The following is a 19,021-nucleotide window of genomic DNA, read 5'->3' on the forward strand; positions in this document are numbered from 1 at the left end:
CTTCATGCGATGTGATCATCCACCACCAGGAATCTTTTTCAGTTGCATTTGTGCAAGTGAACTCGAAAAATGTTGATGAAGATGATGGAAGTCGTATTATAATCTCAGTAAAAGTTCGGATTGAGAGAGTTTTATTTTCCTTTGGCCAGACGTTTCCGCACTCGAGCTGTGATGATATATACATCCTTATGGACCTCTCTCATTCTTCTTTTTAGTTTGCATCGACTACCGTCTCACCAGTCGACTTACCAACCTCTTTTCCTGCTAATTGCCATTTACTTCTTTTAAAGTCTTCTCCATTCGCCATCAAGGACGGTCTCTTGACTGTCAGCAACTTTTCATGACTGTTCTTCCGTTCATTCAGCCACAGAACATATAAAATTCTCAAATGCAATCCCCAGCACATCCAGCTATGTGCTTGCACACCGAATTCCATCAGCGAAGAAGCATTTCATTATAATTCCTTGGCGATCGAATATCAAAATCTTTCCATTTTCACAACATCATCTGAACTCTACACAAAAGCTTCAGGAGATTTTACACATTCAGGCTCCACTTTTCTCTATCATATCCTGCGCACGCTGGAATTTCCTTCTTCACATCTGTTTGCTATTTGAAGCGCAAAACTCATTTCCTCTTCTTTCTCTCCTCCTGCTCTGTCAAAAGCTACACAAGTTCAAACAGCAATTACATGCATTTATTCTGTTTTGGCTTCCATCTCTCCATCTTCCGCAGCTCCGTCACCTCCTTCGCACGCTTTCGACTTCCACAACCTTCTCGTTCGTCGTGACAAGCTCGGCCACTCTATTCCTCGAAACTTCAGCAAGTCTTCTTGTGAAAGAAAGGAATGTGAATAACTTCGTCTGGAACATCACGGAGCGGGGGAGCGGGACATTCAGCTTCAGTATCCGGAACGAATTGTGATCTGTTGGTAAAGACGTTAAAATTTTCACCTCTTCATCGCTTTTGCTGCAGTCATTAACACCTCCATATGCATTTTTTCTTCTTCCGCTGTGAATTCTCTTCAACCTCCTCCTCCTCCTCCTCCTCCTCCTCCTCCTCCTCCTCCTCCTCCTCCTCTTCCTCTTCTTCTTCCTCTTCCTCTTCCTCTTCCTCTTCCTCTTCCTCTTCTTCCTCCTCCTCTTCATCATCAACCTCGTCCTCTTCTTCTTCTTCCTCCTCCTCCTCCTCCTCCTCCTTCTTCTTCTTCTTCTTCTTCTTCTTCTTCTTCTTCTTCTTCTTCTTCTTCTTCTTCTTCTTCTTCTTCTTCTTCTTCTTCTTCTTCTTCTTCTTCTTCTTCTTCTTCTTCTTCTTCAATTAATTCTTCTTCTTCTACTACTACTTCTTCTTCTTCTTCTTCTCCTCCTCCTCCTCTCATTCTTCCACTCTATTCTTCATTCTTGCAACTATTTCTTTCATCTTCTTTACACTCGGCGGAGTGAATGCCAGAAATCTTAATGAAAAGTCACTTGCCGTCTGCGGCATCGTCTCCTTCAGCACATCTCTTCTTTGAAATAGTGTTTACACTTGAATGACCAGCTATGCTGCTGTCGTCATCCACTTCATCTAACTCGAAAGCACCATCGGCTGCTTCTTCAGCACTTTTCTGCGTTCTGCCAGGAATTCTGTGGGAAGCAGAGCTTCTTTTTCTTCAATTTCCTTTAAAGAATCCGATTCCTCTTTTGCCTTCGAACCAGTTCTTTTCTCTTCTTCTTTGCCTCTGCTTCTGCTTCTTCTTTTCTCTCTTCTCTTCTCTCTTTCTGTTCTTTATATACCCTTTTAGTGCACTCAGATTCCGTTTCTCTTTGTTTGACGTGGCAACATACACAGGCAGATAGTGAATATTGTCCTGAAGAATCTTCAATCTGAACAGCACTCGCACAAGTGGATCAATCGCCTTCCTGTTCGTCGCAATTGGAGAATCGAAGGGAACTTCTGGGAATGAAAGCAGCATGGAAGGGCGAATAACAATGATAGAAATCAAATTCTCCATCTGAGGAGCCTTTTGTGGAAAGGAAGTGTTGCCTGTTTTTGAAACAGAATACTCCTTCACAATCCAGGAAAACGGAGAGTCCAGAAGATTCGATTCTAATTATTCTGGTACTCCATCAGCGATGGCTTCAGCAAGAAAAGCAGAAACAGCAAAGAGCGGAAGAGAGGATATATCCACAAAATGATTTGAAAGGCTAATACCTGAACATTAAACTCTCATAGGATTTGACACCAAAAAACTTCTGACGTTGTGGTGAAGTATGAAGATGACTGCATTGGAGCGGAAGAAGGGCTGTGTGGTGTAATGAGAAGGAGGCTTCGTCGAAGATGTTTTGCTTTTGCCTATAAACTTAATTGATGGAGAGATGCAGAGTGAAGGAATACGCAGGTACAGTTGGCTGCAAAACCGCTGGTGATAAGGAGGCACTTGTGAGAAGAAGGATGAGATTGAAAGGACAGTTGTGACTAACCCAACTGAAGAGTTATCCTAAAGAGAAAGAACAGGCGTGCGTGTGCTTTAAAATTGTTCACTGAACTGCCCTCTCATCCTTCTTTTTCTTAATTCTTCTTCGGACTGTCCTGTTGTCTTTGTTATAATAATCATTTTGATCATCATCTTCGTCTTCTTCTTCGTCTTCTTTTTTAATTAAATCTACAGATTATTATTTCTCCATTATTCGCACACATCTTTGCCTCACTTCTCATTTATTTCAAAATCATTCATCGAGTTTTTCATCAGTTGCATATATCTCTATTCACCACAATCTCAATTTTTTTGGAGTTATCCTCAAACACCTATTGGTTTCAACCTCCACATTCTTATTTTTGCTATGGATACCAATGTGATATGTTGGAAACGCAAAGAGAAAGAAGAATACAACTTCTGCGACTGGTAATACTTTAATAGAATCTTCGCCTCTGTCTTCGCCATTGCTTCTTAAAGATTCCATCAGTTCTCTGTTATTCTTTCATTCACACGCTGCATTCTGTTGAATACCCACATTTCGCTTACTTCCTCTATATCTTCTCATCTGTTGGAACTGCCAGATCAATCGCTGCAGTTGACAGAACCTCGTCCTCCATCCCCATTCCCACTGTCTCCGGCCCCTTCTTCACAATCATCCCCGTCATTCATCAAACAGTTCGTAGCAAAATTGCTTCGTCGTCCAGCTTCACCACCACACGCCTCTACTGCGGCGATCGCGACACCAGCCGCGCTATCTCCGACGGCAGCAGCGACGGGTCAAACAGGTCGTTGATCGACGGGAATGCATTCACATCTGACGCTGCAAAGATCAGCTTGCTCCCCGACTTCTTTCTCATTGATGCTGCAAGTGAATGAAGCGGCACCACCAGCGGAACCGAAAGCATCGCAGAAAGCATCACATCGTTTGCACACACAACACCTCCATACAGCACTCCCCGCCGAGCCACAGCATATCCTCGCAGCGTCTGCAGCAACAGCTGCATATTCTGCGCAAACACCACAGTCGTATCTGAAACCACAATCCGCAGCCGCCTCTGGATGTCGTCCATCGATGCTTCCAACGTGTATAATGCCTCCACTACAGATGCATATGAAGAATCAATTGCTAGTGCTGATGATGAATATGAAGATGAAGAGCAAACAAGCTGCTTGTCCCATACAGCTTTCTCCTCTTCTCTTCTCCACTTGCAGAACTGTGAAATAGACAAAGAAAACAACACGTGCTGAGATGAAAACAAGTTGTTTGATACAAACTTTATGAATCTTTATTTGAGAAGAGATTGTATTTTTGAGTTTGTAATAATGAAGGTTTGTTTTGAAAAATTCCATTTCATGTTGCATTTCTGGATGATAACATTTATTATTGCTCAATGTTAACATCTTTTCGAATAGCTTTCGATTGTTTCGAATGTAGATTTGATGTATTTTTCATGTTTGAAACTTTCTAATAAAAAATTCTATTATTCAAGCAAATTAAACTTTTTTTGTCTTTTTCAAAGGAAAATAACAAAAAACCAAGTTAATATCCATAAATTCAGAATGAATATTCGAATAGATGAAATGAAAATGAAGAAATAAAAATATGCAACTCATATGATTCAAATAGCTGGAAAGTAGTTGCTAACAAGTGTGTATTTCATAATAAAGTTAAAAGTTTATATGATATGAACAAATTTGTATCCTATTTTTCAATAAAAAGCGAAATAAATAACAACAAATATCATTTTCAAAACTAAAATGGGAACGGAATGATCAAAATATATTGATCATTTTTGATCTTTTGTGGGACAGAATTAAAGTCGAGGAACTTTTCAAAAAAATTTACCCATATGTTAATAATATGTTTTAATTTGCAATAAAACAAATAAAAATATTTGGATTTATATCTTTTTGTTGTGAACACAAAAAATAAAAGATTCATTGGTTTCAAAAACATCTGCCAAAATAATGAATTGTGTTCTTGTTGTTTCTTTTAATTGATTAATGATTATTCCAGGTGCAACTGCCTTGGAAATATCTTTAAAAAATTCAATATAGAGATAATTTTACAGAAATGAGCAAGATCAATGTTTATGCAAGGATCGGGTTTCGCACCAAGGATCGGCTTTGGCACTGACTGTATCTGACAGCCACAGCATCAGGAGACAGCGTGTTGGCAAATGTGAAAGCGAAGAATGTGAAGTTGACTGAAGGAGATGGGGTGGTTGTTGCAAAGAGTGTGAAGGCAGGAGAGACATTTGTGGTCAAGAATGTGACAATCGAAGAATGCGAGTGCGGTGATGGGAGTGGTGGTGGGATCAAGGTTGATTTATTATCGCCAGCAAGTAAGCTTCAGGTTGAAACATCAACAACATTGAAAAGATGCAAAGGCGACAAATATGGAGGAGTGATGATGCTGCATCTGGCTGACAACTCGATTGACTTCTCAGTTGTGTCTGTGGGCTTTTCAGGCTGCATTGCAACATCAGGCGGAAATTACCTGTTTGTGAATGGGAGCGATTCTGCGAGGTGGGCAATAAGCACATCAACGCTGAATGTTGAGCACAACGAATCAAAACACGATGAACTTGTGGGATATGATCGGAGTGACTCAACAATGGGGTTGTTCCCACAGAATGTGTTTCTGGACAGATATCCAAGTGCAGCACAGGTGGGGAAGGCGAAGGATGGGCTGGGTGGATACAACTTTTGGTTCTGTGGGTTTGACTGTTATCCATGTGCCACCATCACTCACACTGCACAGGTGAGATATTCGCGCACAAACATAAACATTGAATTGGATTCGGGATTCGAGCTGGTGGAAGAGGTTGTCATGACTGATGAATATGAATGGGAGATTTCATATGCCACAAAAGGGATGGAAGTGAATGTGCAAACACCTGACAATTTCCTGTCTTCTTTTCTGATTGAGGTGCAGAGCAAATGTTCAATGAAAAACATCAAGTTTTGCATTCCAAGTCTTCTGTCTGGTGCATCATCTCTGATTTCATCCAATTCCATTCTCTTCACGCTCTCTGATTGTTCTGTTATTCATTCATCTGGCAATGCAATTGGACACAGCTTTGTAAATGCGATTGGGGGGAAACTGAGAATGGAGCAATTTGAAATCAGAGAAACTTTGACATTTGAGGGGCACTCGCTGATGGAATTTGTTGAAGGAGTTGATGTTGTGTATTTGGCAGGATGCAATGTTACAAGCGTTGAAAAGAGAAATGGATTAGGAGGATGGCTGAATGGAGTGGTTGGGGCAGAAAGAGGGGATGGAAGGAATGGAATAATTGTAATTTATGGATGCCTCATGAAGGAGTGCAGATGCTGTGGAGGAGGAGGAGGGATGTTTGCGAATGTGAAAGGGGAAGGAAGTATTGTTGTGAATGGGAGTTGTGTGATTGACTGGTGCGAGGCGAAGAGTTCAGAGGGGAGTGAAGGGAGAGGGGGAGGGATGATGATTGTGATGGAGAGCAGAGATGGTTCGTTGAAAATTGAATCAGGAGTGGAGTTTTCAGTGGAAACAGCAAATCGAGCAAAATATGGGAAGGATGTGTTTGCGAGGTGTGGGAGTGGTGTGTTGTTGGAGACAAAAATAAATGCAACTTCATTTGGGTTTTTTGAGTCAAGTGAAATTCCATCAGATGTGTTGAAGCTGAGTGGGAGTGAGGATGGGAAAGAAGATGAAGTGATTCCATTGTTTGTGTATCTGAGTTCAATTGAATTGAAGTTGACTGTTGATGGGAGTTTTGGAAATGGGAAGGACCACAGCCATTGTGGGTTTGAGGAGTTTGGGTGTCTGACGATTGACTATTGTGTGAACCACAGAACCAACGCCAATCTTCATGAAATCGATGTTGCCTCAGAATCATCAATAAAAAGCGAAATGAAAGTGGCTTCATTTGAGGTGAGTCTATCTGGGAAAGAAGAAGGGACGAAGGTGGTTGTGAGAGATGAAGGGTCAATCAACCAAAATCATCTTATTGAGTGAACAAAATCATTTGAGATGAGACATTTATCACTTGTGCTGAATGAAGAAATGAATGGAAGGAGAAGTGCATTTATCCACTCATCATTGTCATCAACCATCACAATCACCAGCTGCTCAGTCTCGTTTGCAAATAATGAATTGATTGGATACAACGTGATATGTGTTGAGGGAGGAGGGTTGATAGTGAATGGATTTGCGATGGAAGGGGGAGTGACACTGACAATGAATGGGAAATCACCAATAGTGGTCACAAATGGAGTGAAATTGGAGATTATGAACAGCCGAATGAGTGATGTGGAAGTGAAAGGAGAAGATGGGGGATGTTTGAATGTGGAGATGGGTGTTAATGGGATTGTGAAATTGGAAGAATGCAATTTGTCATCAGTGTGTTCAGGCGGAAGTGGGACGAAAGGAGGAGGGATGAAGATATCAGTGGGGAAGGGAGGGATGTTGGAGATGAAAAATGTGAAGTTATCAGGATGTGTTGTTCCATCAGAGGAGAGTGATGAGGGAGGGAAAGGAATTGGAGGAGGGATGTTTGTGAAGCTGCCAGATGAGATGGGATCATTTGTGATGGAAGGAATGGAATTTGAGGGATGCGATGCCTGGAAAGGGAAGAAAGTGTTTGTGTCAGGATGGGATCTGAGTGAGATTGTGGATAAGGAGCACTTGAAATGGGAGATAAAGGAAGAGGAGTTGGAATGGTTTGATGAGCTGTGTGGATGGGAGAGGAAGACGACAGGCGAGGAGGGATATGTGATTCCGCTGGTTGTGTATTTGTGGAGGAACTGGAGTGGGGATGGGTTTGTTGATGGAGAAGGAGGAGGAGACTTCAGTGGGTGTGGGTTTTGTGAAGCACCATGTTCATCGATTGATCACTTGATATCGCTGAGATATTCGCCACTTGAGACAGAGGAAACGACGATCAGGATCAGGCGATTCTCTTGCATCAATCACACCATCTCGCTGTTGGCTCCGTCTTCAGCACCACTTCCAAGACCGAGCATGGGGATTGAGGGAGAAGAAAGAGGAACGATTGTGAGGATTGGGGAAGGGAATGCAGAAGGAGCGGAAAGAGCAGTGATTGCATCTTGTGTGAGGCTGACGATAGAGAATGTGTCGTTTGATCTTGCAGGTGAGCTGGGGAGGCATGAGTCGCTTGTGGGATTGTTATCGTCGAGTGGATGCCTGTCAGTTGGGCACTGCTCGTTTGTTTGTGGAAATCCATCAGCTGAAACGAAATATTGCTTGATGGAAGTTGAAGGCGGGACAGTGAGGGTTGAGGAGTGTCTTCTGGATCAGTTCATCCTGCTGGGAGGGTTCCTGAGATTTGCGGCAGGGGTTGAGGTTGTTGAAGTGGTGAATGTGTCGATTTCGAACACAAAGGCAGCGAGCTGCAGCTTGATCTCGTTGAGTGAGGCGTTGCATTGGGGCAGAGCAGGGAACGAAGAGGATGAAAAGAATGAAAAGGCAAAGACGATGCTGCGAGTGAATGGGTCATCGTTTGCAAACATCACGTGTGAAGGCAACAGATCGTGTGTGGTGTGTGTGGATTCGTTTGGAGTTGGGGTTGTGTGTGTGATGGAAGGGTGTGTGCTGACGAAGTGCATGAGCGAGAGGAGCGAAGAGGGAGGAGGGATGAAAGTGTGCTTGAAGAGAGGAGAGTCGGAGGTGAAGGTGGGTGGGTGCTCATTCGGGATGTGTGTGTGCTCAACGCTGAAGGGAAGGGGAGGAGGACTGATGATTGATGCACTTGACCCGAAGGGCAGAGGAGCAGGTGCATTTGGGGCTCTTGGGGTGAGGCTGGAGGGGATGCGATTCATGATGAATGATGCGCATGTGGGGAAGGATGTGTTCATCCGGTGCGAGTCGATCGACTCGCAGATCAATGAAAGGCTGTTTGTGCTGGATCTGAGCCAGGAGTCATTGAATTCGAACAACTCGATTTGTGGGAGGGATGCAATGAATGAGATTGATGTTGATCTGATTCCGCTGATCACATTCTATTATTCGGCACAGGTTTTTGTGAATGGAAGGGGGAGTGACAGCAGGCAGTGTGGAGCTCAGAGCAACCCATGTGTGAGCATCAACTGTGGGGCTGATCACATCCAGGAAGGGGTGATGAATGCGATTCTGATTGATGGAGAAGGATTTGTGACAAAGGAGTGTGTGATTGGAGATCTGGTTGTGAGTTCGTTCAAAAAGACACAGGCAATTGTGAAATTGAACTCCAAGATTGAGAAATCAACTGAAAAGGATTGCATCCTGGAGTTTGTGAACGAATGTGGAGTGGAGAGGTGCTCATTCCAGTTTGGAGATGGATTTGAGTCAACACACAGCTGCAACATGAAAGTGAAAAATGGTTCAATGGAGATGAGAAATTGTGTGTTCTTCTCTTCCCCAACAACAGTTGAGGATATGAAATTGAACAGTTCAATTGTGAGTGTGGAAAGTGGAGAGCTGAAGATATTTGATTCAGCATTCAGGGATATTTATTCAACAACAGCAGTGCTTTCATTTTGTGAAGAATCAGAAGTGACAATTGTTGAAACAAGAATATCTAATATTGAATGTGAGGGAGATGTTGTGAGTGTTGGAGGGAAAGCGAAAGTGGAGATGAAAGAAATGGAAGTTGAGAATGTGACTCTGTTGTTGAATGGATGTGTAATTGGGATGGATGATGCTGAGCAAGAAGTGAGTGTGCTGAACAGCTCATTTGGAAAGTGTGTGAATTCGGCGGATAAGGGAAGCATGATGCAGATTAAGAATTCCAAGGATGTGAGGATTGAGATATGTGTGTTTGATGGGGGAGAAAAAGAAGATGATATTATCAATGAGGGAAACAAGGGAAAAGAAGAATTATGCAAATGGAATGGCTCGTTGGTTGACATTGAAAGCAGCAAAGTGGAGATGAGGGAAACAACGATTATGAAGAGCAAGAATGGAGGGTTGTGGGTGAGTGGAGGAAGTGTGAAGATTGAAAATGGAAAGTTTGAGAACAACAATCCATTTATTGAGGGATACCCATCAGCTCGAAGGAATGTGATCTGCACAGGGAATGGGGAGTTAAACGTTGTGAGTGTGAAAGGAGGAGATGGGGCAAAAGACAATTCTTCACTTTGGATTCTGAATGATGGATGTGATTTGAGAGGGATAGCAGGAGAAAGAGCATCACCATTCTTCATTCCAGTTCTGGACAAGGTGTCTGTGAATGAAAAGGACAGCGATATTGTTTTGAAATTCGAGGGATCTCTTTTTGTGCCATGTGATTTGTCATTCAGGGTTGTGTGCAAAACAGGGGATGTGGAGTTGGTTGAGACATACCCTTTTGAAGAAGATGGTTTTGCATCAGAAACGGAAGTGAATGGGGTGATTCCATCAGAAAATATTTCAACGATCGGAGATGAAACAGAGGTGTTTGTGATGATATTGTTTGGAAAACAAAGGGCTGCGACTTCTCCGCAGATTCTGAAGAACAAAACAGAACCAAATTCTCTGAATGATAAAGTGGTTGAAGGAGGAAAAGAAGGAAAATATTATTGGCTGTTGGTTGTTATTATCCTTGTTATTTTGTTTTTGATAGTTCTAATCGCACTTGTGATATTCATTGCAAGATGGAGATATTCAAAAGAGGAAGCGAAAAAATACAAAGAGATTGTGAATGATACAGTGAAGAAGGATCCGAAGGCATTTGAGATGGTTACGATGGAGATGTCACCAGAGGAGCAATGGAGAAGAGCGGAGAGGGAGACTGAGAAGAAGAATGAAGAGAGGATGAAGAAGAGGGTGTACGAGAAAAGCTTGGGACACTCCGAGTCATCTGAGCATCTTCTATCTGAGAGTGGCTCAACAGAATATATTTTGGGGAGAGACTCAGACAAGATTCCTCAATGGATGCTGGAGAAGGTTGATGATGAGGAAGAGACGAGGAAAAGAACTCCATCACCATCCATCTCATCCACTTCAACCACAGTCACTTCAGACACAGAATCCACTTTTGTTCGAGGAGAGGATCTGTGCCCCACCACTTCATCCATGTCGAATCTGGTAGATGCGATGGACTGTTCGTCTCCTCATGAGAAGCTGATTCTTGATCTGCGAGACTCGTTCTTCATGCTGCTTCATGGGAGGAACAGGACGAAGGAGATGCCAATTGGGAGTGTGGAGGAGCGGGAGGCGACGGGAGCACAGGTGCTGTTCTGGGTGGCGAATCTTGCTCTGCACTCGTTCGATGAGATGAGCAATCCTCTCTCGTCTCTGGAGAATCTGAGTCCGCACATTGTGCTGTTCTCGGAGCACATGGACATTGCCATTGCACTCCACTCAGACTGCTCCTCTTCGTCAGAGGATTCGGACTCATCGTCGATCTCTTCGCTGACCATTGTTTCGTCTTCCTCATCGAATGTTTCAGTGATGAGCGAGAGGTTTACCGACTCGCCACCGCCCTCGTCAGCGTTTGAGGATTGTGAAGACAACCGGGACGAGTGCAAGCGGTGGAAGGCGCCGGAGCTGCTGATGAACAGGAAGATGTGTGCGACAAAGCAGTCAGTTGCGTTCTCGATTGGGATGATGCTGTGGGAGTGTGTGACGCTGGAGATCCCGTTTGGGGAGTATGAGGCGGGGATAGCAGGAGACAAGATTGTGAAGGGGGAGCGTCCTCGGCTGGATGTGGTGGAGAACACAACATATGGGAAGCTGATTGGTGTGTGCCTTTCGCCTGGGTGGGAGGGGAGGCCGATGCTGAGCGAGCTGAAAAAGGAGTTTTTTGTGCATTTCCCAGCAGAGGCGAAGATCCTCACAGTGTCGGATGCGATTGACCTGGAAGAAGAAGAAGGTGGGGGAAATGAACACAGCGGGGGAGAGGAAAGCATCATTATTGATGATGGGGACAATGGAAATGACGTTGGGGATGGTGATGAAGGGGAAGGAGAAGAGAAAGACACGAAAACAACAAAGCAGTTATTGCTGTGATGGATGAAAAAGAAAGCAACTTGATGCTTGTTTTGAAGAAAGCTGTTGTTTTTGATTTGTGAATGTTTTGCGTTTTCTGTTGTGTTTGTTTATTGTTCTTTCTTTGTTGAGTTTGTGTTCTGGTGTTTTTATTTGATGTGTATGTGTGAATGTGTGTATGTGTTTATGTATTTCAATATTGAATATGTATTGGTGTGCTAATTGAGCTATTTTCAAAAAGCATTTGTTCATCAACTATGTTTCATGTGGTTTGGGTGTTGTCTATATATGCTGTGCAAATAAGTGATGAAGGTGACAATCCTGCACCGTTGTGCGTGTTCATCAAGAAATCGAATCATCCAATTTTGCATATTTTTGTCACTTTTTGTCACTTTTTTAGTTTTGTGAATTATGCAACATCTTGCGATTTTTGTGTGATATTTATTTTCAAGCGAGGATGAAATTTTTTTAAAATGAAGATGTTATTTTTGAGATTTTCGAGTCTTTAATGTTGTGTGTGTGTGCAGATTTTTGGATGTTTGGCTCGCATAAAGTTTGTGTGTATTTGATTGAAAGCTTTTTTTTGGAAAAGGTGGGAATCCTTCACCATTCGAGTGTTATTTTGGAGAATAGCAAGGTCTGCTATTGAAGGGCTATTCGCAAAATAAGATGCATATGTATTCAATTTCTGATGTGTTTTGTATCAAAACAATTGTGGTTCTTTTCAACCAATCGAGGATAATGGTATTCATTGGCCCAGTTCAAATTGAATGAAAAAAGCAAATCAGCGTTTGTGTTGTGGCAAGAAAGTGATTCCTGCAAATAAAAGAAACATTCAGCTTCAAATTTTACTTCCACGATTCCAAAAAATGATTCGAATTTAACGATGTTTTATCATTTTTTGAGATCATGGTTGATTTTTGAATTCATTCATTTTTTTTCCTTTTGGAAAGATAGTGTTTTATTGCAAAAATCTTTTTTGTCAAAAGGAGAATATCCTGGCACAGCACGATCATTGCCCAATAAAAAAATATCTCAAAATTGTGTTTCTTGTCTATTGTGTTTGTTGATATGCAGGAGACAAAAGAGAAAAAGAAACTTATATTTCATAAAATGTCAGTTTTGGGCTTCATAGAGTTCAGTCAAAATCGGTTTTAATAACTTTGAATATTATCTGCATTGGTCATTGACACATTTATTGTGTGCTAGAACATTTTTTCATTTTTTTCTTTTATTTTTAATCTTCAGAAATCAAAGTGTCACAAGTGTGTGTGGTTATTCCTTTTTATTTCTAGAGGTTGTTTCATTGAAAGTATTTTGGAAGATCCTTCTAAATAATCGAAGTGTCGCTATCAAAAAAGATGAAATATTAATCATATGATCAGATTTTCGAAAAAATATATCCTCAAAGATCAAAATATATACAAAATACAGCACAAAATGTACCTATTTTTTTGACTATAATATGATTATTTCTCCATATGGGTGATTTGTTATGAAATCAAATTTTTTCAAACAAACTTTTCGATTCGAAATTATCCCTTGAATACTTGCAAACGAACACTGAAAAATGAGATAACTTATCACATTCATCCGCATGCTTTTTCCAGCAAGATGTTTATGTTTGAATCAGAAAAGATGAATAATCAATTTGACTGCAAAATCTCATCCTAATGATAAACTATCTTTGAAAAAACAACACTCCGAAAAAAGTTATGATTTCAAAAATAATCACCCAATTTGTGTCAAAATTGTTGCATAAATGATAAAAACAATAATTCATCTTAAATGTTCATAGACACTTTAGGGTGGTTTTTTTATCCAGACATTATTTTTATTGGCGTTTCTCACTAAATGAAAAATGAAAATAGAAAAAGAATATTGAACCAGGTTTGAATACGTATTTAATGTTCATACAAAAATATTTTTTGTCAATTGTTGTTTTTGATGAAGATCTTGAGTATTTGTTATTTATTTTTGATCATTTGTTTTGTCTATTTTGGACTATCTTTCTTTTTTTGTTTATTTTCAACAATAAGGCTTTGAAAATTTCAAAGCCTTTGCGACATGCAGACTCTGTCAAATTGATTTGACAATTTGACCGACAATGAAATTCAAAACTCTTTTAAGAATCATTAATTTGGAAATTTTAAAAAAATTGGATAACATTTTATTTCAAATATTTTTTTAGCTCTATTTTATTTTTTGAATGACTAAAATGAATAATAAAACACGAAAATTCAAAAATATTTTTTTATTGACGAATCGACAGATCTTTTCGACCTGATCATGTCTAGATCAGTCTGTCTGTTGAGATCAGTCGGTTTGTCGAGATCATTTGAAAAACGAGTGAAATGACTAAAAATGACTTTATTGAAGAATTGCCGTATGAATTGCAAAGATGCATGTAAGCAAAAAAATATTGTTTGTTAATCTCATTTTACCCCAGCATGTATAATTATTTATTTTTTAATATGATTCATCTTTGCAGCTTGAAGCGTTTGAAAGAAAAGTTGAGGAATTAAAGAATAATGAATGCACTTTCGTGGAATTAATAAGAACAAATATTTCAAGCAGTGGAAATAGTATGTTTCTTATTAAATATCACTCAGACTAATTTGCATTTTTCTGCTTGAAATCTAGTCCACAAGTACCCAAACAATACTGGAGAAGAAATTGGGAAAATTAACGTTGAAACATGCGATGGAAAGCTTTGGTTGGCATATACTCCTGTCAAGACAGATGGATCTCTTAAAAAAGATGGACATATTTATTACTTGTGTCCACACTGCAAACAAGGAATCAATTGTGCCATCTTTGGACGAAAAGGATGCGATGAAGTTGTGAATCATCGATGCGCATTGACAACTGCATCAACGATTTTGCCATATTTCAAGTTTCATCCATCTTCAAGATTATCTGAAGCGTCAGCAAAGAAAATTGTTCCAACTCATTTTCAAGTTGATTCGTTGGCTGAGCAATATTTTCATTTAATTGGTCATTGCAACATTGCTTTTCTTTCTGCTTACTCCAATGAATTCAATAAATTTATATCTTCATTAATAATTGTATCTCAACATAATCCATCTCTTTCACCTACAACCATATTTCCAACTCTCACATATAGAAAGCTGACAGCACTTATTCAAGAAGAAAGAAAGAAAAGAATTTCTGAACGAAAAGCTAAAATATTCAATTCAATGGTTGCCGTAATGATGAACGGAGAGATAGTTGCTGGAAAAAAATACACTGTCATTTCAATTGTTCCTTTGCAGACAAAGTCATCTCCATTTTTCTGGAAAATTGATAAGGCATGTTTCACAACCACTGATTATTTCTATCCGGCTAATGATATTATTGGAGAAGTTTCGAATTTGAAAGGAGAAGTGCGCTGTTTTTGCACGGACGGCTTGCTTCCACAAAAACTCGCAATTCAAAGCTTTGCAGATCATTCGAAGTTGTGCTCAGTCGAAGAAATACCGAAGAAAATTTCATTGATATTTGTTTACTGCCGTAACCACTTAATCAATTTAATTGTCACACGCCTTTTTAAGGATTATTCATTTTTCGTTCAATTAAAGGAAGAAATTACATCATTATCAAAGTTTACAAGAAAATCATCAACAAAGAACACATTTTTACCGAAATGCCCCTCTTTCATAGAAACGAGGTGGCTTTGTCTTTTCGAAATATGTTGTTTCGTAACAAAAAATTTTCACAATACGTCATTTACAGATTTTTTATCCAAAGAAAAAATTGATGATGTGATCCGATGTGAATTATCACTTGCACCACTGAAACAACTGCAGTTGTTATTTGAAATAGTTGAAACAAAACTTGGCGATGTGTTTCCCAATGTTCTGAAATCCATTGTGCAATACATGTGGTTGCAAGATCTTGAGGAATTTTCTTCCCCCGATTGGCAATATGGAGTTTGCTTTATTGTAATCCAACTGTTCAATTCATTTTTAGGGAAAGAACGAGGAGATCAAATCGCTTTGGCTCATTCCCTAACTCCGATTGGTACACTTGACAATAGAAACGGTTTGTTTTCAAAGTCTTATTCAACAGAACTTATGACATTGAAAGAAAAATACAGGCTATTCAAATGTTCATCTGCATTTTCAAAGGATTCAGATCAAACTCAAATTCAAAGGATGCGTTGCGACACTTCTATTCAATCCACAAAAGATATTATGCAAAGTAACTCTGTCTTTCTTTGTCCTTCTAAAGCAATTCCAAATACTGTGTTTACAAAGAATCAACAGAAAAAGTTACGAACACTTTCTCATGTAATGGAAGATAAGAACAGCTAAAATGGATTTTTAAGACAAACAATATGCGCTTTTTTTTTCGAAGAGTGAAAAAACGAATTTTCCAACAAATTTTCCTCACCAAATATTCTCTTCTCCGTTATCGGTTGAGACTTTTTATTCTGCTCTCCAACTTATAAGCCCAGAAAAAGATAAAATAGCAGAAGCAATTACCGAAACACAAGTTCAACTTCAGCCGCTTCCAAAAGATTTGCACTCCGTATCATCGACTTCACCAATCTATACATCAAACAACAGTTTGCTGCATTTATTAACTCTTTTGACAGATAATTCACTTATTGAAAAAGAAGCAATTTCAAATGAAGATGAAAACCTCTATGAAATTTATTTAGACGAAGCAGGCATTATTCAAGCAGAAAATAATGCAGCTGATGATGAATTCGAGGTTCTTTCTCCTTTTTGTGTAGGAAGTGAGCAAGAGTCATCATTTAACGATACAAAAAAAAACATACACAACTTGAAGATCATGACATGCAATCAAATTCAGCTGAAAAAAAGGAAGACACATGCTCAGATAATGTTGAAAGCACTTCAGAAGATGACAAAGACGTTGAAGAACTTGGCGCAAATGAATATTCAGTCATTGATAGAACAATATCAGCAGAACAAATCAAGAAATCTCTATTCAAAATCCAACAAACTATCAGTATGGATTGGTTTCTCAGATTAAAGTCAGCATTCAATGATTATCTTTCTAAAATTTCATGTCTGAAGGCTTCTTGCCATATTGATAGCATCTACGCTCCCTTTTCTTCAATTTTCCTGGACAACTCTCTGTATGTGGAACATCATAATTCTCAAGTTTTCTATTCTGAAATCAGCAAACAAGGAATTACTCCCATAATTTTTGCCAACATTTGTTATTCGTTGACGATGTTTCCGTGCAGCGAAGCATCTTGCGAGAGAATTTTCTCTCGCTTGAGACGAATTATTGGAGACAGAAGGTACTCACTTACACCAGAAACACTTAATGTATTGCTTCTTTTATAAATGAATCTTTTTGAAGATTAAATGATTTGAAATGAAAAGCAATCTTTTGACTTTTCAGTGATGAGTTCTGAGAAATGTGTGAAACCTGATAATAATGCCTTCAAAATATTGCAGTTTTCTGAACAATGTTTGGTATTGCTTATTTCCTAAATGTTTTTCTATTGACTTTTTATATTTAACATCAATTTAAGCATAAAGCAATAAAAAAGAAGACAAATGAGTTAAAAAAAGAAGACATGCTTAATTATTTCATTGAATTGTCTGAAGACTGTGAATGAATACTTGAAAATATGCATATTTAAAAAAATAAAATAATCTTCTTAGCTTTCAGTTGCTATTCATCCAAATCGATGCGTTCAACAATGTTCGTGGAACTTTCGTTTCGAATTCGAACGTTTTTCATTCTTCTGAATGACGAGTGATTTTTAAAGCTGATAATAATTGCTTTTAACCATGTATTTTCTGAAATATTGAATTTTTTCATTTCACCAATCAAATGAATGTTTATATGCAATAAATAACACTTTTGTTCATTCAGTTTTGTTAATTTTGTGTATTTATCTTCGCAGTATGTTCCAATTGTTTATTGACGTATGTATGGGTGATTATTTATGAAATCATATTTCTTCCATCAAATTTTTCGGTTTAAGAATTCACTTCAAGTGCTGATAAATGAGCACAAAAAAGAAATAATTCCATACAAAAATAACTTTTTCATGAATATTATCTGAAGCATTGTCATTTTAAACAATTGCATTGCATCTAACTCTTTAATGAATAATTCCTCTCATAAGAAATTGAACATTTGAAAAATCGACACTCCGAAAAAAGTTATGATTTCAAAAATAATCACCCATATATATATGCAATTATTATTTTCAATGTGTAAGAACAATTGAATAAGAATTAATGTCAGAATGCATGAGAAAAAAATAATAAGAACATTTCTAAGTTCGAAAGAAAGATATGAAAATATGTCTTTTGTTCGATTATTCTCACCAAATAAGATAATTCACCAGGAGTTGTCATGTTGTCGGAAAAGGTTTGCTGTTATTGATACAAATTAATAATAAATAACTATGAAAATAATAAAGAAAGAAAATAAAAAACAATTTTTTGATAATTGTTGAAAATGACATAACTCTTTTAACATTATTCGTTATTTTGAAATATCAGTTCCATCTGTAATCTCGCAATCATCCCAAGAAACGACTCATAAGTTACTACCTTCTTTGGATATTTCCCTCTCTTATCTCCATCAACCCGTTCATCATACTCTCCAAACGGGATCTGGAGCTTCAGGCACACCCACAGCATCATCCCGATCCAGAATGCCACCGACTCCTTTGTTGCCCCCATCTTCTTGTTCATCAACATTTCTGGCGCTTTCTACCTCAAACACTCTTTTTTGAAGCTATCTTCTTCCTCAAATGCAGATGAGGGCAGAGAGTCTCTATCGTTTCTGCAATCATCATCATCATCGCATGCAGATGTGACAACAGTTGAAGAAGAGATGGAAGAAGAGTCGGAATCTGATGAACAGTCAGAGTGCAAAGCGATGCAAATTACCATGTGCTCTGAGAAGAGTACAATATGGGGACTTAAGTTTAACAAAGAGGATAGTTCATCTTCCTCATCCTCAAATGAATGAAGAGCTCCATTGGACACCCAAAACAGGATTTGGGAAGCAGTTATCATTCTTTCTTCCAGCGTTCCTATCGTCATCTCCTTTATATTATTCCTCCCATGAAGCAGCATGAACAGTGAATTTTTCAGATCCACAATCAATTTTTTATGATGCGAAGAACAAGCTATTGAATCAACTAAGTTAGACATGGAAGAAGAAGTTGGACACAGATCCTCCACAAGAACAAATGTTGTATCTGTGTCTGTTGTTGAAGTGGATAAGATAGAAGGTGAGGGAGTTTGTTTCCTTGTCTCTTCCTCCTCTTCCTTTTCTAAAGCCCAATCAGGAATCTTATCTGAATCTTTCCCCAGAACGTATTCTGTCGATCCGCTCTCACTCAACGAATGTTTTTATGTCTCTGAATGAATAACATTTTTCTCACATATTCTATGCGATCTATTCATTTTTTTTTTTCCTTTCTACATTGTTCTCCTTTCTCTTTTGAAACTTTTCCAGCATCATCTCCATCGATACCAGCTCATCCAGCTTTGGATCTACTCTTTTGATCCAAAACTCATTCATTTTTTCACCCGATATTCATACAAAGGCATTTTTTCAACAAACAGTTAACAAATAAAAATTTTAAAGTACGTACGACATAG

The 19,021-nt window shown here is 38.9% G+C and overlaps 4 protein-coding genes across 4 annotated transcripts; 2 read left to right on the forward strand and 2 right to left on the reverse strand.

The window, feature by feature from the left end:
* Positions 1 to 3,180: 3,180 nt before the first annotated feature.
* Positions 3,181 to 4,009, reverse strand: MONOS_4395 (uncharacterized protein; the record flags this gene model as incomplete). Its single annotated transcript, XM_067874463.1, has 2 exons — positions 3,181 to 3,672; positions 3,995 to 4,009. The coding sequence occupies 2 exons, from the start codon at positions 4,007 to 4,009 to the stop codon at positions 3,181 to 3,183; spliced, it is 507 nt and encodes a 168-aa protein (XP_067734836.1).
* An 859-nt stretch (positions 4,010 to 4,868) lies between these two features.
* MONOS_4396 (uncharacterized protein) lies at positions 4,869 to 6,458 on the forward strand (the record flags this gene model as incomplete). The annotated part of the gene is made up of 1 exon (XM_067874464.1): positions 4,869 to 6,458. One exon carries the CDS (start codon positions 4,869 to 4,871, stop codon positions 6,456 to 6,458), a length of 1,590 nt encoding a protein of 529 aa, XP_067734837.1.
* Positions 6,459 to 10,352: 3,894 nt separating this feature from the next.
* On the forward strand, positions 10,353 to 11,429 carry MONOS_15925 (uncharacterized protein; the record flags this gene model as incomplete). The annotated part of the gene is made up of 1 exon (XM_067868826.1): positions 10,353 to 11,429. The coding sequence occupies one exon, from the start codon at positions 10,353 to 10,355 to the stop codon at positions 11,427 to 11,429; it is 1,077 nt and encodes a 358-aa protein (XP_067734838.1).
* A 6,455-nt stretch (positions 11,430 to 17,884) lies between these two features.
* On the reverse strand, positions 17,885 to 18,109 carry MONOS_17026 (uncharacterized protein; the record flags this gene model as incomplete). Its single annotated transcript, XM_067869905.1, has 1 exon — positions 17,885 to 18,109. One exon carries the CDS (start codon positions 18,107 to 18,109, stop codon positions 17,885 to 17,887), a length of 225 nt encoding a protein of 74 aa, XP_067734839.1.
* Between the last annotated feature and the right edge of the window lie 912 nt (positions 18,110 to 19,021).

This window comes from Monocercomonoides exilis (genome assembly GCF_001643675.1).
Source record: "Monocercomonoides exilis strain PA203 chromosome Unknown scaffold4-2303458, whole genome shotgun sequence".
Classification (NCBI taxonomy): domain Eukaryota; phylum Preaxostyla; order Oxymonadida; family Polymastigidae; genus Monocercomonoides; species Monocercomonoides exilis.